The sequence below is a fragment of the Athene cunicularia genome (genome assembly GCF_003259725.1).
Source record: "Athene cunicularia isolate RWA chromosome 3 unlocalized genomic scaffold, athCun1 chr3_part1, whole genome shotgun sequence".
NCBI lineage: Eukaryota > Metazoa > Chordata > Aves > Strigiformes > Strigidae > Athene > Athene cunicularia.
In genome coordinates this window covers 3289695-3315771 of record NW_020799097.1, presented here as the reverse complement: position 1 = coordinate 3315771, position 26077 = coordinate 3289695, and the positions used below count along the sequence as shown (strand labels likewise).

General features: G+C 43.0%; 1 protein-coding gene across 1 annotated transcript; it reads right to left on the bottom strand.

Annotated features, from left to right (window-relative positions):
* Positions 1 to 1278: 1278 nt before the first annotated feature.
* MTMR9 (myotubularin related protein 9) lies at positions 1279 to 26068 on the bottom strand. The gene is made up of 10 exons (XM_026845487.1): positions 25402 to 26068; positions 22422 to 22530; positions 21554 to 21679; positions 14174 to 14347; positions 12018 to 12235; positions 10798 to 10959; positions 8157 to 8298; positions 7363 to 7583; positions 5209 to 5360; positions 1279 to 4479 (listed from the first exon to the last, which is right to left on the bottom strand). The coding sequence occupies exons 1-10, from the start codon at positions 25584 to 25586 to the stop codon at positions 4316 to 4318; spliced, it is 1653 nt and encodes a 550-aa protein (XP_026701288.1). The 5' UTR covers positions 25587 to 26068; the 3' UTR covers positions 1279 to 4315.
* Positions 26069 to 26077: the final 9 nt, after the last annotated feature.

The window sequence follows — 26077 nt, the reverse complement described above, 5'->3', positions numbered from 1 at the left end:
CACCCACCCCCCGAATGATGCTGCAGGGAAACAGTCTACAGACCCATCAGCCAGGAGAGATCCAGGAGTTTCCATGGGTCACAGCCTCTGTTTCCCAAGAGCTGTTTGTCTTTTTTTTTTTCCTGGCAACTACACCAAAGTACCCCACCACCCTCAAAAAACAATAGGTAACTGTGACCCCAGGTCTACTGATGGACTTGCAAGGTTTTCCTTCAGTCCAAACCATTCTCCCTTTCAAGAAATCTGTCTGCCTGCCTTCCTTTAGAGTACAATACAAGCATAAAATTGCAGCCAATTGAACTATTTATCCATCACGTGCAGAGCTGGTGTCAAAGGACCAAACCATGGGAGCAGAGCTCTGCAAGCCACGAACAGACTCAGGGTCTCAACCTGCTCCTTTCCACACAGCCCTGCAGCACAAACCCCTCTTCCACCATCACAGCGTGTGTTCAGCTGTAAAAAAAATAAAACACACACACGAGCTGAAAAAGCAGCAAAAAAGTTTCAGGCAAGAGCTTACATCCAAGTCTCACACACACATCCCTCCAATGGAAAGTGAAGGCAGGACTAATAAAGAAGATTCAACGCTGTAATTAAAGAACTTTTTAGAGTCTTCAAGGTTTTAATTTGAACAGACATTTCTACTGTGTGGAGAACATATCTACAGCAAAGTTTACAGCCACTTTTATCTGCTTTTCTCCCTCCGAAAGGCTAAGCAATTGAAGTCACAATAGTTTTCCTTACTTTTGGTTTTTTGCAATATATTCAACACCACAGCAGCTGGGATTCTGTACACATACGGCATACATCTAACAACAGCACACAACTCCCAGCCCTGTTACTTATTTCATTAAAAAATAAAAAATAAAATAAGAGTGATGCAGCAGCCAAATCCAATTAGCAATTCCAGATGTCTGGACAGAAGTGCACTCATTGAAATTTGTACTAGTTAACAGATACATAGCACACATCACACAGTGCTCTTCAATGTCACACAGTTACAAAAAAAGGGAGTGCTAGTGTAGACATTTTCCCCTCATACAGGAACCTGTACACGATAGCACTTTCCAAGGCTTTAGCAAAGCATACATTAGACGCCAATATGCTGTACAGTGCAATTTAAGTTATATCATATGCAACATGGACAATAGTGCACTTAAACCGGTCGCCACATTCAAGAGTTAGATCAATACAATCAAAATATTGAAGGTACATATTCCCTTATGAAAACTGTGCAAGTTAGTTCCTTTTCCCTTTATTTATTTATTATTTTTTTTGGGTAAATGGCAGAGTGACTGAGCCCAGAGTTTGGGTAAGGGGGCTCCTCAGTGTCCAGCTTCTTACACAAATATCTATGTGCAAAAGAGCAGAAGCAAAGGTGTCAGCAAGAGTGTAAGGCAGCGTCAGACTGAAGAGCCAGAGCCGGGCACTGCCACAGTGCTTACAGCTCAGGGAGACACAGGCGACTTGCACGGCAGGGTCCAGCAGACATCCCTTCTAAGAGCAAGCAAGCTGGTTATCAATATTAAATATGTAAATAAATATGGTGGAAATGCAGGTAAGGAAAGAACTGGTGTGCTCTGGTGAGTACTGGCAGTAGCCACCAGACTGCAGCCTGGGAACGGAAAGGTTAAAAGAGAACACACAAGTAGCCTGACACAAGTGAACTGTCTTCTCCCAGGAGGACCTGCAAGGGTCCACACATCTCAACTCCATCCCCTGCAACACCTTGCAGGACTGTACGTCTCAGGGAGGTGATGATTTGCAGGTTAACTTAAACCTCCAGCTCCTGCTGCTTGCAGAGGAAATGGGGGAAGGAGCTGCTGTGGCTGCTCAGAACACCACCAGCATTTTCACACGAGGGCTGTGATCCACACCACCACTAAGCCAAGGCAAGCGCACAGCACTCAGGGGTGGATTCGGTCCTGAAATACAAGTCGAGGATGAAATGCCAGCTCAGAGAGAATTTTCTGCCTTTTGTTAGCTGTCACAGCTGGTTACCCAATTTCCTCAGATGCCTGCAGTTTGCATGCGAGAGTAGAGCAGCCAGGCAATTAGATCAGAAAAAAAAAACCCTCTTTGCTTCTCTATTATTTAGCTCAATATATAATTACTATGTTAGGAAATTACATAACCTTTAAGTGTGTTTTATGTATAGTCTATTATGGGGAAAATAGTGCCTTCTGAATCCTTCCCATCTGGCTAGTGATAATGCATTTCAGATTACAGGAACAGTAGAAATTCCAAATTGGATAGGGATACAACATCCAGGCAGGTGCAGATCCCACAGACATCATTTTAAAGGGTGAGCAATAATTTTCAAGGCCTTACATTTGCAATATACCCAGAAGGTCGCTCCAGGAGCCAGTGTTTGGAGGTGGGAGAAAGCACAGGCAATCTGTGCCTCCCCTGTTACACAGCACCCATCACCAGCCACCCTGAGAAAAGTTCCCCGTGGCAGACTCGATTTAGCAAAAAAAACCCTGTCAATCTCTAAACAAAATTGGTATTACAAGCAGGGGGAATTATTATTTTGCCTTAAGTGAACAATGGTGTTAAGAGGGATCTTTTTATTTTTTAAGCCAGATGACTTTAGGACTAAGTTTAGGTTAGTCAAGAAGAACATAATTAGGGAAATAAGGACCGAAGCAGAAGGCATTAAGGTAGCACTTAATCACTATGATGTAATTTTATATCGCTTCCTTGGTTACAGAACTTAGAATATTTTTAGTGGTTACATGAGTTTTGCAGATTATTCTCCAGTTACTTCTATGACAGCTAAAGATGCTGCGTTTTCACATATATCTATCTTTATGCAAAGTGGCTTTTAAATAAAGGCAGCTTCACTGCAAAACAGCATAAAGTGTCACAGAAGCTCAGCAGTTCCCAAAGAGATCACCACTGACCCGACACAGCCTCCGTTCATTTCAGCAGAAACAGGCCAACAGCAAGGGCCTTTTCAGATAATCCCAGCCACAAGCACTGTTGTTAATTCAAGTCTCCTCAGTCATGTACAGCTATCAGTGGAACCAAGCTGAACAAATGCCTAGGGGAGTATTTCAGATCCACTCTTATCTGCCTTTTTAAAGGAGAACCAAAAAAAAGTCTCTAGCAAAACTTCTGATTTTATAAAAGATTGCAGTCACAGAAACAAAGATCAGCTACAAAATACAAAGTTACTTGGAAAAAACATTTATCTCTAAAGTATTTAAGCAGTTTTAGCAGCTACAAACGATCTAAACTATGAGCATTTTTGTAGTGTGATGGCCTCAATCTGCAGCAGCCACCCGATGTGCCAGATCACCTGAACTCCCAACTTCTGCTTTCGATGTTTCATCAAATGTATAGTAAGAGCATGAGAGGAAAAAGCACACCAGGTGGCACAAAAAGTGTTTTGTTGAGCTGTAGATTAAGTGCTGTTCTTGCACCCTAGCAATGCTGAGAACTTGTTCAAGTTTTACAAAAACAGCCAGTGCAGTCTGAGTTTTCAAGCAGGCAGCTTGGCCCTAGTTAGGACAGCTCTGAGCCACTGCTTTGCAAGTGAACACCTCCACCAACTACTTAACCTTTTTGATTTCCAGGTAGAACAAAAAAAAAGTTTGTTTTCCTTAGGAGATATCTGTCCATGAGGGACAACTCCACCTGAAGATCATGGCTTAAACATTAGCAGCAGAATCCCTACTTTAGTTCTGTATTGCACTGAAATTTCTTGTTCTGGTTTGGTATTCAACGTACTGCTCCCAAGCCAATGTTTAACACAAAAAACCCCAAGTGTTAGATGTGAAGGCTACTGAGAGTATCATACAGACTGGTAGAACCTGTAGTTGGATTATACCATTTTCTAGTTTTTCTACGAAACTAAAGAACTAATCTGTCCTACTTGCTCTTGGAGAGAAAAAGTGCTTTCAGACAAAATGCCTTTACCTATCTACACATAACTTTGTCTTTTAATCCTGCCGAGTGTTTAGAGAGTTCAACAAAAACCAGGAAAAGTCCAGAATAAATTTGAAACATCCTGTCTCTTGGCCCATCCTGGTCATCCATAGAGTTGGGTGGAGGTAAGAGTTCCAGCTTCTGCTGACACTGTACACAATTTTGAGACAGAAAAGCTGCCAAGAGAGGACACTATGCCCAGTTGTGTATGTCTTCTGTAAACAAAACAGAAATCCCTCCCAAAAGCAGAGAGGTACATAGTGTGAAGTGAAGGTTTCGGCAGTGGGAGGACTGAGGGCTCTGCAATACATGCACTTTCCATGTTCAGTCTTTAACGTAAAAGGGACTCAAAAGGAAAGACCTGAGGCAAAGCCCTGCCAGCTCACAGGTTCTCCTGCATCCTATCATCTGTTTCCATCTCTGCTAGCTGCCTTCTCAATGCATTAACCTTTGCCTGAAGTTCCTTGTTGTATTTTATAATACTGATCATTTCTTCATGGGCTTCATCTAGGAACTTGGAAGGCCTGTTCCACCGGAGAAAGACACCTGGAAGCCCAGAAACAGCACAAGTCAGAAGGGTTTCATGTTACAAGGAGGAAATGTTATTCACATTCCAACAGCTCTCAAGTAATGTGCATATTGTACTTTTTTTTTCCCTTTCCCCCCCCAAATACCATTTAGAAATACAGATCTCCCCCTCCCTGAGGTCACTTTTCTACCAAATAGGGTTAATAAAGAAAAAACGAGGGTGTTTCACTCCTTTTTTTCCTCATATTTGATCAGATGAATCCATATTCAGTCTCCACCCTGCCGTGACAGCCTGCTTGCTTCAGTGTAATTTAACTCTTGTTAACAAGATGGCATACATGGGATGGAGAAAGTTTCTGCAGCAGGGAACCTACTGCACACAGATTCTCCTGGCCAACATCGTGAGCGATGGAGAAAGGGAAGTCTTGGTTGATATAGAACAAAAACCTTAGGCCTGCAGAACATCTTAGGCATTATCACTGCAGAAATACTGAATTAAGAAGTTTAATGGTACTAGGAAGGCTCCCTGGCAAACAGTAGCATGTCACCAAACCTTAGAAGGAGAAAGCATTATGCCTCTGGGGATGGTACATGCCAAAAATATTTTGGAACAGATTTCAAATGGAATGAGATCACCATCAGCTGAGGCAGACCAAGCACGGAACAGAGACAACAGGATTGAACACTTGAGAAGCTTTACAAGTAGCCACAAAATTGCCTGTAACAGAAAAAACAAGCCTGACCTACCTTCCCAGAGCTGCAGGCTCTGTGGGGCAACGGAGGGCCAGATGACAAGGCTGTTGGCCTCAAAAAGAGGATTCTGGAATTTGCTCAGCTCTTCAGACCTGTTCACCCAGGACCAAAGGGACATAGTCTTTTGCAGCAGCTTCAGCTTAGACCTAGAAAACCCGTAAGAAGTAGTTAGCTTTCACTTTTATGCTGTAAAGACTCATTTTATTTCATCAGAACCCCGCAGACTAGAATGCCAGAAGCTTTCCCATGTGCTATTAGCCCAGACAATGCAGGTTAATCCCTTCAATACCTCTCACCAACATGGCACAGTGTGTAAAACTAAAGCAATTTACTCCACCTGGCCAATTACAATTAGCTTTGAAGAAACGATGGGGAAATAACATTTATAGGTTGGGTGGAAGTTAGCTGCCTTCTGTCCAGATGAAGAATCAGTCACCTCCCCAGAGTGTTTGACTACCAGGTTTTAAAGGGATTGAACTTGTGTTAAGACAGAGCTGGGAGGTGTGGTAGGTCTGCATCAAGGAAGGATCAGAGTACATTAAAGCAGTATTATTGCTGGAATTGTGCAATGGGCACTTCTGATTAGGTCCCTCTGGTGGCAGGAAACATTTTCCTGGGTCAAACCCACCTCCAGGAGTTACAAAGGGGCCTCTATTCCTCAGATTCTGGCAAACTTCATTCCGCATGCACTAGCAAATGGAACTTCCACCCAGGCAGGAGATTTACTGTCCCTGTGAATAATTCAGGCAGCACAAGCTTAACACCAGACTTCAAACATTTCCTGTGCTCACATGGTGACATGTTCAGATGTAAGTCAGTGTTCTTTCAAATTTCATCTTACTGGTTTCAAGTCTAACTTGGTTTTGTAGGTGCTCAGTTAAGCAGCCCTGCAGAAGGCAGAAGAGTCTCTTCCAAGCAAAGAATACTTTAAGGGCAGACAGATTTACAGGAAGTTTTGAATTGTTTTCCTTATGTGTAATTTTTTCTTTCCTCCTCATTCCGTGGTCTTCAGTTAAGCAGAAGACCATGAGATGTGGTCTTACTGGAGTCGGGAGTCCAGAGAACAGAACTGCCAAGTTCCAAACCAGAATCCAAACCTCTCTGGCAGCTGCCATCTGCCACGGGAGGTTCTCATCCTCCTGGGCTCCACCCTGTTTACTACTCCAGCAGCCCTACTCAGGGCATGCCCAGAGCTGCCCCACTGGTGCAGCACAGCATCTAACCCAGGCTGGGATTCAGAAGCTAGGTGCTAGTCTGCTCAGCTACTTTACAAGCTTGTGGCCTTTAAGCTCAGCACAGGCCCATCACTACCTGACAAAGCAGACTCCAGCAAAACACAGTCCTGTTTCCTTTCAAAGCTGCAGAGGCATCCATCTGAGGTCAGCACATTGCTCAGAACCAACTGCCAATCACACTGCTTCCAAGTCACAGGTTAAGGCTGGAGGGATTTTTGGTCCTTTTGGTGAAGTTGTACTACATGGTCAAAACCACCTCAAACCTAATCATGACACCAAACAAGTAAAGCTTTTGCCAAGATGTAGCTGTGAGGCAGATCCCTCTGACACAACATCTTCCACGGTTTCCACTTTCAGCAGTTAATGGCAAGACCCAAAGCCTTCCCTTCCTAGGGGCATCAGGACCATCAGGCTACAGAGTCATGCTCCTCCCTGACAGTTAAGGTAAGAACCAGACCTTCCAGCTTTAGCCTCTGATTGCCTTGACCTTCTCCTCCAGGCCTGCACAGACAAGTTTGCTTCCCACAGCTATGATACACATCGCTGAACTCTGGCTGTTTATTCTTTTGTGGAAAGACTTTCTGTGTAAGAGACTATATAAATGGGTGACGGGTGGAGATTATTCAAGGCCACACAGGGAAACAGAAAAGACAGTCTAAGGTATTACCCGAGAAGACTAACGCAACTCCTTGACCATGCCACAAAATTCTTTAGTCACACTGCCTCACTTACAAGAGGGACAAGCTCCCTAACGTTGCATCAGACTATAACTGCAACAAGAGAAGTTCACCCGTGCTAAGGGAGACTGGACAAGCACCCTCACCCTTTTTCAAACCAAGAAACATTTTTTTATTTTTTTTTAATCAGATACAGTCCAGTATTTAAAGGGTTCAAAGCAAGCATCCTCACCAACCTTTCGTTTTCATTGTTTCCCAGGAAAGTCCCAAACTGTGAGGCGTAAGCATGTTCAAAGAGCATAATAAGGAACTGTTCGTTGAATTCAAAAGAGCAAGGGAACTGACGAAGGATTTGCCACACACAGTCCAAAAAGAGGAGAAACACTGGGGCTTCCCATTTCTGCTTGCTGTTTGAATAAGCCGATTGGGCACAGCGCTGCTGAAAAGGGTGACCAGCCTGTACATAAAAATCAGAGAAAGCATCACACACAAAGTACTGGGACGCGAGTAGTACGTGTAGCAAAACAACTTTAGCATTAGTTCTGCCTATGCAACTATGCTATTACTACTCTTTTCTACAACAGTGATTTCATCAAGCATCCAGTAACAAACTGCTAGGAACCATGAGCAACCTTGCTGCCTTTTTCAGGCAGCCCTGTATTTGATCAGAGAATTTTACCACGAACTAACTGGTGTAGGTGCACCGAAGGACCATGCTGAGGATATGTATTAGCTGCAAAAGTACAATGAGTAGAACTAAGGTTTTGTGGTTTAGTCTGAATGGTGTTCTCTAAAGAGATGTTCACCCTGAGCACACAAAACAGGCAGTTCCCCAAAATCAAAACAACAACCACGGGAGGCAGAGGCCCCATGCAGTACCAGAGGTACAAATGACTCAGTTAACGATGCTGCTAATAAGACTAAGGCCATTTACACTAAGCAGGGCTGAAACAAGGCCCAACCTGTTTGCTGTTTCTCAATACAGCTGTCACTGGAACAGATTGCTGTTTGGTCCATAGGCATTTCTTACCTGCAGCCACTCCCTCACAACAAGAGATTCAAAGCCACGTATGGTCCTGCACCTCGGGTCCAAGATAATCTGTGCCAGAGAAGTTACCTGGAGCGTCGAATCAGTTCCTTCAGTCCCATGAACTAACACTGATGCACCTTCCCTGGGAAAAAAAAAAAAAAAAAAGGTGGAAAAGCATAAGAGTATGAATGAGTAGAAGCCATCCCAAGGACGCATGCAGAAGGTGCCATTACATTACCAGTGTCACTACCCTGACAACGCTGAGGTTTCACTGGCTCTTTACCCCTTCTTCTCTCCCCACCCAACGCAGAAGCAATACCACCTTCTCCACGTGGATCCTCACCAACACTAACCAGAGCTCTGCATCATGCAAGGCTTAGTTTCTGGCTAAGCATTCTGGAAATCCAGACCCTTAGCCACATTGACAGAACATGCACAGTGAGACCTCTTTTGTGGTTCTCGCTATTTTGAACTGGTACCTCTTTTAGTTACAGCACGGAAACCCATCTCAAAATTTGCTTGTTATCATTTATTGCTAAGCACTCTGAAATCTTCCCATCGGCACTGCAGTGAAGATGTACCATCCCCTCAGATGCTCTGCAAAGCAATACTCTGAGAATCTTCCTGAAACCTGGGCTTAATTGCATTTGGGCCTCAACTGGGGTTTACTGAAAGAAAAGTTAACCCAAAAGCCAGTTCAGGAGAAAGAAAGAAATAAAAGGCAGAGCTTGGCCTCCAGAAAGGCAGCAGTGTGCTGAGCAAGGGAACCTGTCAAAAAGCCAAGCACAAAGACTCCTCACTCACCAGCCAGCACAAGTGATTCAGCAAGAACAATGTGAGGAGCAGAGGGAGCTTGGAGAGTTTGGAGCAGGAAGGTTTTGCACCTTGCTGGGGCCCATGTGCTGTCACTCCCCACAATCCAATGGGGAATCAGAACAGCTGATTCCCTCCTCTCTCCTCCATCCTATTGTATTTGGCTACAATATCAAAATCTCATCCATATGCTCCTGAAGGAAGGTCTGGATGGTATTAAATGGCATTCACTCCCCTTACTCTTCCCAAACCTTGATCCAATGTCTCACTGCTCCCAACATCCTTACACCTAGAAAGGAAATGAACTGCAGGTTGTATTTGTTTCTGTGCAGAGATCCGAGGTAAAGAGCAAAGCATGGGTAAGAAAGATCAATCTAGAAGTAACACTGCACACATTACTTGCTTTTTGAAGTGAGAAGCATAAAACCCTACACCTTAAGCACTGCAACATCTTTGTCTATATTCCTACGTCTAAAACAAACCCAGTGCCTTTATGGTGTAGATAATCTTCAGACACCTTTTCTCTTCCTCCCCCAGGAGCAGCAGATAAAGAGGCTGCTTAACAGCCAAACATGATCAGCCAACTGCAAGCCTATGCACTCCTCAAAGCGGGACACGCCAGGATAACACATTTTCACCTTTTGTCTTTCAGGCTCCAGACCTTTAAGATGCTGCAAGATCTGTCCCAGCCATTCCCTCCCCACAGCCAATAACTGAACCATCCTCACGAGCTCAGCTACGATGTCCAGGCTCTGGATGAGGTGGGCCAGGCACCAATGCTGAGCTGGCCTGCCACAGCTCCAAGTAAACAGAAAAAGCAAAGTAGAGGTTAAAAATGATGAAACTGTCCACTGTCCCAACAAGCCAGAAGAATTTCATCACTGATCTTTCTCGTTATACACATGAGGGAAAGAATTAGAGATAAAACAATTGATCAAGAGCACTCCTTCTCTGGCACAGCCAATAACTAAACAGGCACCATCAGTGCTTTTAAAAAGGACAGCAACTCATATTTTAATGCAGTAATGCTGATTTATCAGTGAGACTGCATTTCAGCCTACTTGTGTATCAGCATAACACATTCCTTAGGTGGTATGAAAAAGCTAGGTTTTCCCTAAGTTTTGAGAAGGGCTTTCCCCTCTCAGAGCCATAAAGAAATCACATTTAGACCCCTGCATTTGGTCTGACAAACCCTGGCACCTGACAGCTAGCTTTCGCTCTCCAGTCTGAGGTCTGAAGACAAATTAGGCAAGTCAGCAGCATTTATTAAAGAAATGTCAGGTTAAAAGAGGTCACAAGCACGCATAAGGGATGAACAGGATTGCTTAGACAGGACAATGAAGATCAAGATTTCAAGAGGAAAAAGCACTGGACCAATTCCTAGGGAAAAAAAAAGGAAATGCCACTGTTTTAATCTCTGGAAGTAAGGTACGGTGTTGGAAAGTTTCAGCTAAAAAAAAAAAAAGACTTTTAAAAAAACCCCTTTGTGTTCTCACTTTACTAAGCTACCAAAAAGTATTTCAGATGGTCATGCTCTAATCTAAACTTTCAATAAACTAACTAAATTAGACTGGTTGCATCAGACATAGGAATATACCTTAACAGGATGATCTAATGCCTGCTGTTAGTTAAGATTTCCTCCCTCAGGCTTGTACTTCTAAAAATGCAAGCATGATTTACTGGAGGAACACTACTTAATGATGATGAAGCAGTATCCTGCATGGGTGCAAGCAAGCCAGTTCACCATAGCCACTTACTAAATAGAGGTATTCAACAAGCAATTTATAAAGATAGAAGGAAAAACTCTGGTTTTCTGAAAAAGGTTTACCTATCAATACACTGAGCAGCTAGACAAGCTGCAGTCAGTATTTCCTTGATGTGGGTCAGCCAGTTGGAAGCTTCCAGTTTACTGAGCCAGCGGTCCATGTTGTGTGACTGGTCATTACAAGCTTCCACAAGTTTGATGAGGCTTTCCTGCAGAATATTAAACCTTTGGGAAAAGCAAAATATTATTGAAAACCTAAGTAGTAATATAGCAAACAGGACAACATGCTTACAGAAATATACTGATCTCAAAAGCATCACAGAATCGTTTGGATTGGAAGGAACCTTAAAGATCACCCAGTCCCACCCCCCTGCCTCGGGCAGGGCCACCTTCCACCAGCCCAGGTTGCCCAAAGCCCCGTCCAACCTGGCCTTGAACCCTCCCAGGGAGGGGGCAGCCACAGCTTCTCTGGGCAACCTGTGCCAGGGCCTCACCCCCCTCACAGGGAAGAATTTCTGCCTTACATCTAATCTAAATCTCCCTTCTTTCAGTTTAAAGCCATTACCCTTGTCCTATCCCTACCCTCCTTAGAGTCCCTCCCCCCTTTCCTGCAGCCCCTTCAGACCTGGGAGGCTGCTCTCAGGTCTCCCTGGAGCCTTCTCTTCTCCAGCTGAACCCCCCAACTCTCTCAGCCTGTCCTCACAGGGGAGGTGCTCCAGATTAGCTGATTTCCAATAGTTCCAGTAACATTACTGCATGCCCTTGTAGAAGGATTCCCCAAAACTAAGGCTTAAGAGCAATTAAACAAAGTCAGGCTAAAAGTCTATTTAATTCAGTAATTTGTTTTCAAATGACCAAACAATACTAGATGTCAAGAGAACAGTACTGCACAAGAGAAGCGTGACTGCCACAAAACAGATCCCCAGCTGCAGAATTTTCTGGCAAGGGACTTTCTCATTCCTGTGCACCATTGTAAAGGGGAACACAGGAAGGCTGGAGAGCAGCTACAGATGCTCAGAGAAAGAGATGGCACAGGGAAAAGATGCCTGTTTTCTGACACCTGCAGCAGATTGTTCAGAACAAGGGAACAGAGCTTTCCAAAGCTAAATACCTTTATCATTCACATACCGTGATTTCACCAAAAAAAAAAAGGAATGTGACCCTGTTGACTAGGGTGCACAGCCATTTCTTACAGAAGCAAATATTTTATGAAGCTAGCATGGCTCTGCCAGTGCAACCCTACAAAGCCAAGCACAGAGGAGAGCCTGGGTGATTTCACCCACCTCTCAATGCATTTGTGAATCCTCCTCCACTGGGGATAGTGTGCTTCTTGTTCAAAGCCTCCTCCTTTGGCCCTGGCCTGCTGGGCAACATTCAGGGACCTCGTATCAATGATGTAGCCACGCTTGCCAGGCCGTAGTGTGGCGTTAATAAGCTTCTCATCTTCTTTACACCGTCTTCCATTAGTACCTGTAAGAGGTTGGCTACTTCGCATCATGACCTGCGGGGACAAATAAGCATGAATTAGGCACTGGAAACGTAGAGACTTAAGATTGAAAGTCATCAATCTCTTGAGCTACAATACCAGAACTGGAGGTTTAAACTCATTATGCGAAGGACACCCCTCCACTGGAGGATTTCTTAGGGGCTTGGAAATGCAGACTGCAAACTGATGCCTTAGGTCACTGGGTCTCAACACCAGGTATGGAGAATGGCTCCCTACAGCTGCTGAAATTCACAGAGAATATTCCTATTTTCCATAAAAAACTCAGGTCACTGTAAGAATGCTTACAGGAATGAGATAGCTCAACCTTAAAAAAAAGCTTCTGCCATCAGTTCAGGGGTAAAATTCAAGTGGGGCCCTCCTGGATCTCCAGCTCTTCTCTGTGGAGTTACAGCAGTAGGTGCAGCTCTCACCCCGCTGCATTTCCTACCTCCACCTGCTGCAAGTTTGATCCACCACGCCTGGACACAGACAAGTAAATGCCCTGATGTGCACAGAAAAATCTCTAGTTCTTCCTACAGTTGCTGTTCTCCCTTGCCCCAATCCTTCAGTTCTTTTAAGTGCAATTGCTTGCAGGGATGTAATTTATTTAAAAGGCAAACTAGAAATCCTTGAATTGAGTGATCATTTGGCAGGCCACTTTCTAAGTTACAGATGTCTTCTCAGAGGCTTTATCCCTTTAAGTATTCCTGTAGTACCATCTCTGTGAGCCATTGAACTGGCTTCCTGCTGATGGCTCCTTTATAAACCAACATTTTCAGGACTGTCATCTTTAAGTCTCTTTCCAACTCTGTTTTTAAAGACAGTCGAGTCATTCATCTGTTAAAGATGCCTCCTAGGTACAGTTTTACCCAGTGGCTAGACTAATAAACCTAGAACCACAGATTTATGAGCTGAGATTTCTCTATAGCAAATGCCTTTCAATTCAAAAAGCATCCCAGCAGCTCAAATGATAACTAAAATGTGAGGGCAGCCAGTTAGCAACCCCAACTATGCTCGAGAACTGAGAGTCAGAAGAGCAACGTGACATGTCACAAGTTCAAGCACTGCGAACTAAATGCTGTTTTATTCCTCACACTTGAAACACGCACAATGAGGAGAGATAATTGAACAAATCTTCCTTCAACAGTTTTCAGTCAAGCTGAGAAAAAGCAGAAAGCACAACTGTGATGGATGGCTGATTTTAAAGGAAAGCAAAAAAAACCCCAAAGGTACTACTAAGTCAGACTAGATGAACTCTAATTCAGGGTTTACAAATCTTGGCAATGGGCGGTGAGAACACAGAGCATTCGACTCAGAAGCCTGGATGGAGTTTACAAGCTGAAGGTTAGACATCCCAACATCCTCAGAACCGGTCACATCAGCAAAAGCTACAAAGAATTACTCAGCAATTTCCTAAAGTACATTACTTAATCATAGCGTATCAGTCCCTCAATTAGATTTTGGCTCGTCAAAAGGTGGTAAAGTCTGGGCAACACCAAGAATTTGGTGCTCTCACAACGTGTTACACTGACTGGCTCAGAGAACAGATTGTTCTGATCGCTCCTTCGACAGTTACACAGCAGAAGCAGTGCTGGCTCTGGGCACACTTGCTGTCATTGTGACTATTACGAAGGAGACAGCCCACCACCCAGAGACAGGACAATGTGGTTCCTGCTATCCTTTCAGCATGAAGCTCCTTGGCAAATAAAGCTTGCTGTGAGCAAGCTCATGCCACATACACTCCCAAACAAGTGGATTAATAGCTGTTTCTAGGATGGAGATTATGCATTCCATCACCCGAAACCAGTTTCACTGCATACGTTTAGTAAATTCGGAAAATAAAACAAGCGAACGGCTCATGAACTGTATTAAGTCTAGAGCACAAGTTTTTTCATTAAAGAAACAGATTCACACGCTTCCTTCGGGTACACCCACTATTCAAATGCAACTTACCATCCCATTCTTCTTATGATAATAGCTGAGGACTGGGAAGCGACTGCCATGGCGAAACATGGCAACTTTCCGAAGCGCTTCATCATCGATGGATTTGGGGACAATGACAACTGGAGGGTAGGAGGGACAGACAGAGAATTCCTTATTGATGCAGCTTAGACGCCATTCATCTGTCTGAAAAAAGATCAGAACGTATAGGCTTTGGATCACAAAACAGATTATTACTGTTACAACATAACATACCAGGGAAGAGGCACTTCCCTATTCAGGATAAAACACACACAGAAATAATACTGGTGATCTATTCCACCTGCACCACAGATGAAAGCTCAGCTGTCACTATTGGCATAATCACTTTTGTTCATCCAGGAATCCAGATTCCCCTGGAACAGCATAATGAAACTAATCAGATCAAATGCAGCATTGTAACTTGTCTCTAACAAAAACATAGCAAAAAGAGATGCCATTCAAGAATAAACAACCCTGGCCGCTCTCTGCAGCGCACTCCTCATCCCCTACCTCTCAGATGTTGCATTAGTTATTAGAAGATATATCCCTGCCTAGTTATTATCTATTTATAGGTCTGTTGACTGATTATTTTTCTCCCCTCACACCTCTCGATGCTGCCTGCAGTCATAGTATCTTGTTGCAGCAGCTCCCAGAGCTCATTACCCAGCGTGCAGATAATTTCTTCTGTTGCTTATGAGCTTCATCAGGTGAGCCTGGTTCTTGAGGTGCAGGACTTGTTGAACAACGGTTCTTCATCTGGTTCATCCACATCCTCAAACAGCACAAAATAAGCCTACGTGGTCAGAAACGGGGCAACTGTGGCTTGTAATTATTTCACAGACAGAGCAGACAGCGTGTCTGCAGCACACACTACAACAGAGCTTACTGCACTTGCAGATCACTTCAATCCCACGGGAAGTAAAAGCAGGCTATGTCTCTCAGGGAGATCCCAGAACAGAAAAGTATTCCTACATCAGCGGATTTAGAGGAAAAAATGTTTATTTCGATGCAGGCAACGGGCTTAAACCTCTCTCTGGGCTGAGAGCAGAGTTAGTAACACCATCCACAAGACAAAGGTGGCCAAGAAAGTCAAGAGTGTCCACCAACTCCAGGCAATGAAGCTGCTTTCGGGTTAAAATAGCAATTTAACATTTCCAGGTTGTTTGTTTGGGGTTTGGTTATTTTTTGTTTTGTGTGGTGGGTTTTTTGTTTTTTTTTTTGTTGTTTTTTTTTGGCAGGGGGGGGCGGGGGAGGTGTTTGTGGTTTTGGTTTTTTTTGGTGTTGGTTTTTTTATGGGCTTTGCTCTACATAAATCACTACAGCTTCAAAAGCACCTCCTGGAACCAGCACAGCATCTAAGCACAAAGGTCTCATCATGAACTCCTCTTATATAATTTTTCAGCTTCCAACAGCCAAATGCTTGTGTAAAGTGCTGAATATTGGCACCCTGCACCCTCGCAGGCACTTGGCACAAGCACTCAGGCTACCCGATATCCAGGGCCAGACACAGGACTTGGCTCCACCTTAGTCAAAACCAAAGGTCAACGAGTGGCCTCACTGACGAGGACTCCTCACTTACTGAAGTCCAGGCTGGAAGAGCTGACACTGTCTTAACTGCAGCCTCAGACAAGCCCAGCCTTCATGGAGGGCTTGCTGCTTCGGAGCTGGTACCACACCACTGCCTGCTGCCTTAAGGACACCATACAGGTACATGAAATGGCCATGAGACATATATTTCCCCCCAGGGCACATAGCAGAACTTTGCCTAAAGTTTGGCAGGGAACTGAGCTCATGGTTCTTGATAGCAGGATGGTGGCTTGGTTGGGCTCCATCTTCAGTCAGGGCATCCTTACTCTGTATTCCTCACAGCCAACAAAACCTGCTGGCAGAAGCCTTGGTGGGGAAAATAACCCAAAATTAAAACATGTTGTAGAGTCTTTTAACAGCAGCATTAAATTCTTAAAAGTATCAGAATAGCAGTCAAATTTACCTGTGAAAGCTCCAGACACGAAGAAGTTGAAATACAAAAACATTTTGAAGAGGAACAGGCAGCTGCTTTCAAGGTATCTTTTTTTTTTTATTTATTTAATTCCTATGCACTGACATGACACAGGGGTAAGAAAGCAAACAAGACCTGAAGGAACTCCTCAGCTGAGGTGTTTTCAGTATAAACTGGGAACCAGTTGCATGCCACTGTAGCAGGTAGAGACCTCATATAGATGCTATAAACTCTGCTCATTTGTGTTCAAAGTTTCAGCTAGACAAAAAGGTATAAAAAAGGAATAAAGGTATATAAAAGGGATAAAGCAGGTATCCCAGAAAGTAAGAGAAGAGCATGACAGTTAAATTATGCAGGAACAAAATACAAAAAAACTCCACATCAATTCAGGAAAGTTGGTTTAGCATGCATTAATTACACAGCTCTGAGCAGAAGTAGGTCTCTTTTCCTCGTTCTTCCAGAGGCTTACTACCCCTTGCCTTACACCTCCTGACTGGTATCTGGTTATAAAAATGACTCACTGGTCTGATGGAAAGCTAGGATTGATTTAGAAAGGTTCTCTTGCAGTGAAGTCTTTCCATCAGATGAGCAAGCTGAACTGATTCACAACACTATTCATCATCAGTAGATCCAAGGCACGGGATATGTGGTATAAGAGACAGCAAAATTATCCCTTTTGGTGGCAGCCTAAGAAAAAGATGCTTGGAAAAGTACACGCTGTGTGCATTATCAGAAACAGCAATTGCTACCAGCATTCAGCAGCCTGTCTGGAGAGTTTTGCACTGTCCCTGTTGCAAGCTTATTTCATTATTCATTAGCCTCAAAACAGCTTCTCTGAATATCTAAATTTTATAAAAAGCAGAGGTTCTCCCAGACACAGTTACAGAGCCTCTGGCAATCACATCATAGGCAGAGATGAAAAGTTCTGGATCACGTAAGGGAGGACAGCTGGTCACAGCTCATGTTTTTAATGCACCAACAATGATATTTTTATAGCTTTTTGGGGTGTCTATATCAAATTATAGCAGATTTCATATGATGGCGTGCAATGTGTTTACAATAAAAAAACATGGATAAATACCTTACTGCCACATAGGATGGAGGGAAGGCAAAGTCACAACTCTGTGGTATGCTTTTTGAGACTGGTTGTCACTGATATCACTAGTATGAAAAGAAATGGAAGAGTATTGACCCGATTTATCTCCCACTTAGGTAATTTAACTCTGCCCATAGCCTCCTCTCCTCACCATTTATAACATGAGACAGACGATACTGTTGTGTCATCCAGTTATAATTTACTGTCACATGGGAAGGAGGAAGAGATAGGCAGCAATTAGCACCATTTGTCTTCTGTAGCATAGCTTCTACAGAGATCCAGTTAACCTCTGCAATGCCAGCTTCAGACTGCTAAAATATACTCCAGCATCAATCAGATGATGGTAAAACCCAACAGTGCAAGTCTCTTCTTTTGCTTGAGGCACGTTTGCAACGTGGAAAAAAAAAATTGCCATTACTAACTGGAAGAGCGAGGTAACAGCAATTCAACTATGTGCAGCAGTAGATGCAGATACAGGAAGCTGTAAGGATTGCAGTGAGGGAGAAGACGTGGAGCTCATCTTCAGACATCATCTATTTCATGCAGTATGCTGCATGAAACTCATAGAAAGTACAAAGTTAAGATTTACTTCTTCCAGCAAGAGATCCATAGTTTAAGGAATGAACAGTTAATTCCAGTTAAGGCCAGAAGCAGCAAAGGATTGGGAGCTGAACAGAAAGAAGACTCCAAAGGAAAAAAAAAAGTAGTCAGAAGTATTTTCTTAAACACAGTGCAGGATTAACTTACATTTCTACTTTTCTTGTCCTAGTACTTGTTAGAGATATTGATACTCAAATATTACTGAAAGGCTAAAACAAGTTATCCTTCCTCCCAAGGCTTTTAATTGCTAAGAGATGTTGTTTTTCACAAAACAGTGTGAAACAATTTGAGCTCTACTAACAAGCCTTAAAAGAAAAGTCAAGAAGCCAGCAGGGACCTCGAAGGATCTTGCAAAGTAGCAATGACAGAGGCCATTCCCAAAGAACAGGCAGAAGGCAACAAACCCTGTTAGTAACAGATTGTGCGTGGACAAGAAGCAGAACAACAGATGCAAGCAAAAATTGATGCTTGTCTGATAAAAGCAAAATATGGGCTATCTGCACCATTGTGAACTGAGCCCAAAAGCAGAAAACTTAAGTTTTTAAGAAACTCCAGTACAGAAGATAAAGCAACTAGAATCCTGAGTAATTTCCTACAACAAAATGGAAGGGAAAAAAAAAAAGAAAAAAGAGAATGAAGAAAGTGGCAATGAAATTTTGTGGCAATGAAATACCTTCACATTCATTATACTGTCAGTGCACAAACTTCTCAGGGCCTCTACATTTAACTTGAAGATGAAACTGACTTTCCAGAGTTACAGTTTACAGTACCCTGCAGCTGTAGAATCTGGCAGAAGAGAAACCTATTATCTCTTCTTTGACTACTCAGACAAAATCTGAGACACCTCTAATTCCATTCAGCCACTCACTGTTAAGCAGCAGCACAGTGAAAAATATGAATTTTTACACATATTTCACCTGACACACCTATAATCAATGCAGATCTCATGTAGTACCCAGTGTTTCGAGTAAAAACACAACACACAGCCAAAAGCTGGATGAGTAAACATTAATTATCCCGTGCATCTTTTACTCCATTCATATGTTTGCCTACAGTACCTTCAAAGTCTCACCTTGCAGTACAATAATTTGGAGCCTGAAGGCGCTGTGGAGTTTTTGCTGTGACATTTAGTGAAACATTGAGCTGATTTCTTTATATTCCCAGCTGAACTACTCTGGTACGTTGAATTTATCACAACAGCAGTTCATGGGAAGACACTTGACAAAAGCCCCGCTGACCTGTGCTGTAAAGTTTTTCCCAAGAAAATAAACAGGTAGCACACACCCCAACAGCCATCAGCAAATGACAGCCCACTGTAATTAGTAATTCCTCAATCTCTTTAGATAAATGAAGGCACTTGCCTGAACAGTTCTTCCCTTAACACGTTCACAGACTAAATGCAAGGATGTTGTGATAGTCCAGCAGCCTCCCTGATCCTGGAACTGAGCTGCAGGGGCAAAGTGCTTAAGTGACAAATTCTAGGGGCAGTGCTGGATGACACTTTGTCACATCAATGCAAAGCAGTGAAATCACACAGCGGGTATGTGTGTTGGGAGAACAAACATATCCGGCACAACATATGCCAAGATAAACCAATAAATTATGATTATACGGTATAACGACATTTTATCTACATTTTCCATGTATTAGCTAACATTTTTTTTTAAATCCTAATCCTTATAGTTTTACTTAGCCATTATAGAATGTGTCAGAGATTTAAAACAACTCTCCAGTAGCAGAAAAATGTGGAATTAATATATTACTAGAGCTGCAGTGTGGCTGAAATGCAGTTTTTGACAAGTTGTTGCCGTATTGAGGAAGGTAGGGCATAACAGATCCAGATGGATGATTAAATGGAGAGGGAGGTAACCTTCTGAATTCTACTCATTTGACTTACGGGAGAAAAAAAATTAAATCAGCCATTTACTTGTTCTAGCCTGTCACATAAGACAGTTTAATTACAGAACAAGAAACATTTGGTCAACAGTATATTTATCTGTTATTCAGGAAACGCAAGTCATTTGAACATGGCTTTTGTCACCATTTCATTAAAAAGGAGTTACATATGAAGTTTTGGGTTAAAAGCCAAGAATGAATCAAGAGCTGTTAGACATGTGTATTTTAAAGAAATGAATTATTGCCCTTGAAACATAGCACTCTAAAGTAATTTGGTTTTTAAGCCTCCCCAGGAGCAAATGTTCAGAAAGCCAAGAAATTCACAAATAAGCAATCAATGCATTTTTTAAACCTCTGACAGAAAAAGGTAAACAAAAAAATAGAGCAACATATCAATAGATCCACGTTAGCACCTGTATCATGCTGGTAAATACAAGCATCAGAAGTTATTTGAGCCCTGAAATCTAAAAACAGGTTACAGCTACACACAGAAAGCTAAAAGCAAACGGAAGCAGAATCATCTGCAGTGTTTCACTGAGCTCCAAAGGATTTCCTTCTGCTGCCTCCAGTCCCCCTCTCACATTCCTCCCTTCTCACCAGATAATACTTCAGCTTCTGGCCTTTTGATTTTCACTGAAATGCCTCCAAGCTTCCTCTGCTGAGCTGGGAAAGCATCTGCTGCTTTGCCTCCAAATAGAAGAACACATGTTTGACTTCCCCAGCTGAAATTAAAACCAAAACTGTGGTGCTAGTTATTATAACAGGTCAGCTTATATGTCTTTTGACAGCAGCTGAAGATAGGACATGTGAGAGCACTCTAGTTATGAGACAAAAATAGAAAGATCTCTGAACTCCTTTAATTTTCTAGTGACTTCATCATATGAATCTGGTCAAGCTAATCACATTACTCAGTTATTAGTCATGAACAGGAAGTGATAAATGCTGCAGACAAGCTGGTTTGCAGATTAAAAAAAAAAATCAATGTTGTTTGATGCTGTACTAATGGATGTGGTCTCAGAAACCTACGATGATGCAGCAAGTGCACGTACTTAATGTGAAACAAAGCCTTGGAACACAGATGCTAACCCAAGGCACTATTAAAATAGGTAGGCTCCTGCAACCACGCCAGTTCCCACTATATCAAATTCAGCATCCTAAAATGGAGTTTGAATAACAGATAGAACAGGCAACGCCACAAGAACAATTCCTACCCTACAGGTAGACAATAATATCAGCGTGTGCTCATAGCACCTGGAAGAACAGGACTGGAAATTTCTTGCTCTCTAAACCCTCCCTGTATTTCCCCAGCATGAACTAGAGCTAAGAGTTTCAGACTGGGCATCTTTACCTACTGTCATCTTCCTACACAGCTACGAAATCCTCAGCAATTTTTTAAAAACCAGCCTCGTTTCACTAAAGGGGTTGACAAAGATTCATCCCACTTCATTTCAGATGCAAAGTTCCGTACCACAAATCTTAAATTTCTTCTTACAATAAGGACAAAAACATTTCCTCCCTTCATGTCCTCCCAGGTAACTTTTAAGCAGGCCTCAAAACTCCATTTGTACAAGGTGAAATACAAGTGCTCAACAGGAAAATTTAGCACATAAACAGAAATACTTGGTATTTACAGAATCAATATTTGAACTCACTTTTTCACCCAGGCACCAGACAGCTATTTGTGACCATCCAGAATTTCCAGTCCAGACACTACTTGGTGAAATACTTCACAAACTTTGGGCACAAGTATGCCTGTGCAAATCCTTAATATCCAACTTACCACTGAACTAAGGAGCTCAAACTCTTGGTCAGGCAGAAAAGAGCGCCAGCCATCTTCAATGATTTCAAACATGGGTCGGTAGAAGAAGGGATACATGAGAGTGACAGAATCCAAGGTGGAAAGTGCCTGTGCAGGCAAAAGAAATAAACAGCTACTTAATTCATTCAAACTACTATTTTATTCCAAAAGACACACATCAAATAAGTCACTAATATTGGCGATGCAAATTTAAGCCACCTAAAATCATACAACCATTAAACTTGCAATACTGAGTTACCCACAGGGTAGTTTAACACATAAAAACCAGTAGCACAAACAAAAGCAGATTATAACAGACAATCTAAATGCAACTTTGTACACAGAGTATCATTTCCACAGGCTACGCTATGTAACAGCACACCAAAGGATGAGAAAGGTGCACACTGAACAGGTATAACGGGACACATCCTACATGGCATTTAGCCGATTACTAAAGCCAGAGCTTAAACTTAAGCAGTCACTTCACGTTGAGACACACAAAACGCAACTAGTCTGATTTGTTTTGTCTCCTCATGCTCCAGCATAATGAAGCTAAACTTCATTTTCCCAAATGCTACAAGATGATATTCGATCAAGAAGAACAGAGTGGTTAGGTGGGGCTTTTTGGTGTGGGTTTTTTTTTTGTTTTTTTGTTTTTTTTAAGGAAAACACCTACAAGCAACAAACAATATTTTAGCAACTGAAAGAAAATATTCCACAATTCCACCATTCTTTCACTAGCCTTCCAGAACATCAGTGAAAACCTTCCTAACTGGAAAAAAAGCTGTTATGGTTGAGGTCAGACCAAGATCTGAGAACACGGATGTTATTTATCATTATGAATTCTTACCTCAATAGAGCTAGCAATGTTCAAACACTCCTCCATTCCAGGTATATCCAGCTGAATAATTCGCAGATCTTTGCATTTTATAATGATGGTACCCAATGAGCCCACAAACCTGCAGCAAGACATAAAGAGTCTCTTAAGAACAGGATCTTTAAGGTGTGATGAGGTATCTTCCCACAACATATACATACAAAACACAATTCCATTAGTAGTAATTTATCTCCAGTATCATCTTTAAAAAAAATAAACAAAACCATCTCTTTATTTGCAAGTTGGGGTCCACTTTTTTTTTTTTTTTTTTAAATCTATCCTTGTGATACAGCAGTGAGTGGAAGAGTAAGTATTACAAGATAAAGAAAAGATTTTCCTCCCAGCTTTTCTTTAAAACATGAAAGAGAAAAGGTGTGTTTAGGTATTTTCTGTCAGTACCAGAAGCTTCAGCAGGAAGTTTCCAGTTTCATTAAAGTAATGCACTGACAATTTGAGGATTATTGAAAACATTTGAATTTTTTTTAAATAATATTTCAGTCTGGCTACATTACACTTCACACGTCTTTAATAAGAAAGTCTGCTTCGATACCTTCAGTGTCATGGAGCCATTTGCTCTGCAGACCTCAGAGAAATTAAGGTCTTATCACAGCTGGTTACAATGCAAGTCAACCCAGAAAAAGCTCTACAAGACAAACACAGCTCACAGACGCCCTCTCCAGTCTTCCTTACGTACCTGAAAGGATGCCTGAACAGAAACTGAGTTTTCCTTACAACAACTACTCACTAGTGTTCACAGGAACGCTGGAGATTTTAGTTCACAAAGCAGTGAACTAAGGAAAAGCAGCTGAGTCTCCTCATTCACCACAGCAGCACTTGCAGCAGCCAAGTGCGATGCAAGAAGCAGAAGCAGGAAAGACCCGAAGGACCAAGTTTCAGCCCGTCGTGGTCTAACCCTCCATTAGACCATGTACACACAAGGGCAGAGCTGTACACACTCCAAGAGGAGACCTGTTGCTTTGGGTTGCTTCACCTGTGCTACAAAGGGTGCCTGCAATTTATTTTAGAATTATTACAGATGAAAGGTTATTATTTCTTCTGTACAGACTGAGGTTGACACACAGAACCAATTATAGTTTGGGTAGTGATGAATGAAGAACTACAGGCATTTTGACAGAAAAGTTCTGCCACTCCAGCAGAGCCAGTCTTCATTTGCCCTCCTGGCAGCACTGTTTCACAGCTCTACAAGGTAATAACAGTGCAGCTACAGCACATCACCAGGGCTGTGGTGGTTTTTTTTTTTTAAGCAAAACCAGCACAGGAGGTGGCCAGAGACTGTTCCACTTCTTCACAAACCACACACGTAATAATTAAGTTGCTAAAAAACCCACAGAAAATTTAAGTAGCAGTTTGTTGACCATCTGGCAGTTATGGAAAACACTGTTTTCTACAAAAAGCACTCCTATCATGGAAGTGAGAGAAGAGATTTTAGGAACCTGACACAATGCCACAGTTGTTGTGCACTAATAACCTGAAGTAGTGCCAAACTGGACCCTTCTACAACCTTTATCAGTTTAAGAGCTTTGTTGTTCCATTTTTTCCAGCACCGAGAAGGACATACTTTTATCTTTTTATACGGCAGAGTTTCAGTTACATTCACACAAAGCTACTCCCAGGAGCGAAGAAAGACATTTACTCTTAAGACCTTCTAGAATTTAGGGCTGGCAACAAGGGCTGTTGATATCTGCAGCTGTAGCAAGCTCTGTTATAAATCATGTACTAGCTAGGAACGCACTACTCCCTCGTCATAACTGCAAGTGTTCCTTGCTTACTTGGTATTAACTTACATTAAGACTGAAACTAAGCTCATAAAAAAAAAAGAAAGAAAAGCTTGTCCATAATAATTTTCAAAACAGAGCTACAGCTGATTTAGTACAAGCAGGAGGATGAGGCCAAACTGCCCTGATGACTGAGCAGTACTAGACAGGAAAAATTTCCTCAGGTTTCCACCACTGTGTTACTCTCCATCCTGAAACCAATGCAGAAATGCTCAGAGAAGCAGGAACAAACTTAATTAACGCCCAGTATTTCACCTAATCTCAGGCTCTGAGGCAACCTGATATTTTTTATGGCTGCTGCTTGATTTTTCTGAGTCTTGATGGCAGAAAGGAGATCTATTGTTCCAGCTTTCCTTAAGAGGTGAGAAAAACTGGGGATTGACTTTGTAATCAACAACAAAAAAAAAAAGTATTATGAGCAAAATGAGAAAAGGACTAAAGTTACAAAGCAGAAGACAACAGCCAGGTGAGATGGGACTGCCACTCAACAAGGAAAGCATGATGAGGCAACGTTACACCTCAAGCAGACAGAAGTGATAGTACTCCTAATCTCTGAAGCCCCTGTAAGAAAAGGGGAAGATCAAGAAAATAAAATGGAGCGCTGCAGCTACAAGTCAGCTTTACCACACTGTTCCCACAAGGCATATGCTCTTAGAGTGTTATTGATTTCCATAAGCAGTTGGAGAGGAGTAAAGCGATGATGCTGTCGAGCAGCAGGAGACTGATCAGGAGCTGTGAAAGTCCGGAGTCCACTTCTGCCATCAGTTTTGCTGCACGAACCAAGGCAAATCATCAGTGCCTCGGCTTCCATCTCCGTTGAATGGTGGTAGAGATTCATCCTTTATAAAGTGTTTCAAGAGCTACTGATGCAATCCACCGAACGATTAACAGAATACTCTTGACAAAGGTGTTTAAACATAAAAATTCAAACTTGGTATATGACAACAAAATAGTCTGAAGATGCAACAAATATCAATGTCCAAACAGAATGAGAACCAACCCGCCCGTGCCAATATTCTGCCCTGTGCTGTTGTTTCTCCTCTCCAGATTTGGATTTGAGTCAGCTGAGCTATGGGCCAGTCTTGACAACCACTTTTCAACCCGTAACGAGACACAAACGGAAAGGAATGGGTAGGCAGGGAAATTAGGAGGCGTACCTTTTTTCAATAGAATCAATGTTGGAGTGCAGCAGCCAGAGCTCCTCGGCGTTATCTTGACGCCGTGAAGAAAAAATGAGATGATGGCCAGTCAAACAGAGAGTCCCCTCCACGGCCAGGTAGAAAGGGCGGTGCAGGACGACGTTGTCCGCTCGAGGGGTCTTGATCAGCTCCGCAAACTCCATGCTCGCTAGCAAAGGGGAAGGGCCGGGGGGGGCCCTTTCCCACAAAAACTTGGTGGGGAAACGGGTAACCTCAGCAACACCAGCGGGGACCGGATGGTGAACCCGGGACAAGCTCGGGACGGTCTACAACCGGTTAGCAGCCCCGTGCGATGCCTCGGAAGGGGCGCAGGGGCAGAACCCAAGGGTCGATGCTGCCTCCCGGCGCGCTGCTGAAAGTCGGCCCGATGCCGGGGGGGTGAGAGTGGAAAGATGAGGCGAGAAGGAGGGGAGGAGCGGGGAGACACCACAGCCCCGTTCTGAGAAGGCCGGTGCCCTCACAGGGCCCCCGCTCCCGGGGGATGCCCGGTGCCGGGCCGAGGGGTCCCGGGGGGCAGTTCGGCGGCTGACAGAGGGAGAGGCGGCGGGGAGGGGGGTGTCGGGGAGACCCTCGGTGCTTGACAAAGGGAGGGGCAGGGCCGCGGGGGGGCTCGGCGGAGCGGGGCGGGAGGTCA

Bases quoted from the DNA above. Each gene is read 5' to 3' on its own strand.
- MTMR9 (XM_026845487.1), bottom strand. From the start codon at position 25,586: ATGGAGTTTGCGGAGCTGATCAAGACCCCTCGAGCGGACAACGTCGTC. The intron at 21,680-22,421 runs GTAAGAATTCAT...TTGCCTGCACAG, and splicing joins ACATTGCTAGCTCTATTGAG to GCACTTTCCACCTTGGATTC. The intron at 4,480-5,208 runs GTAGGTCAGGCT...CTGGGCTTCCAG, and splicing joins GAGCCTGCAGCTCTGGGAAG to GTGTCTTTCTCCGGTGGAAC.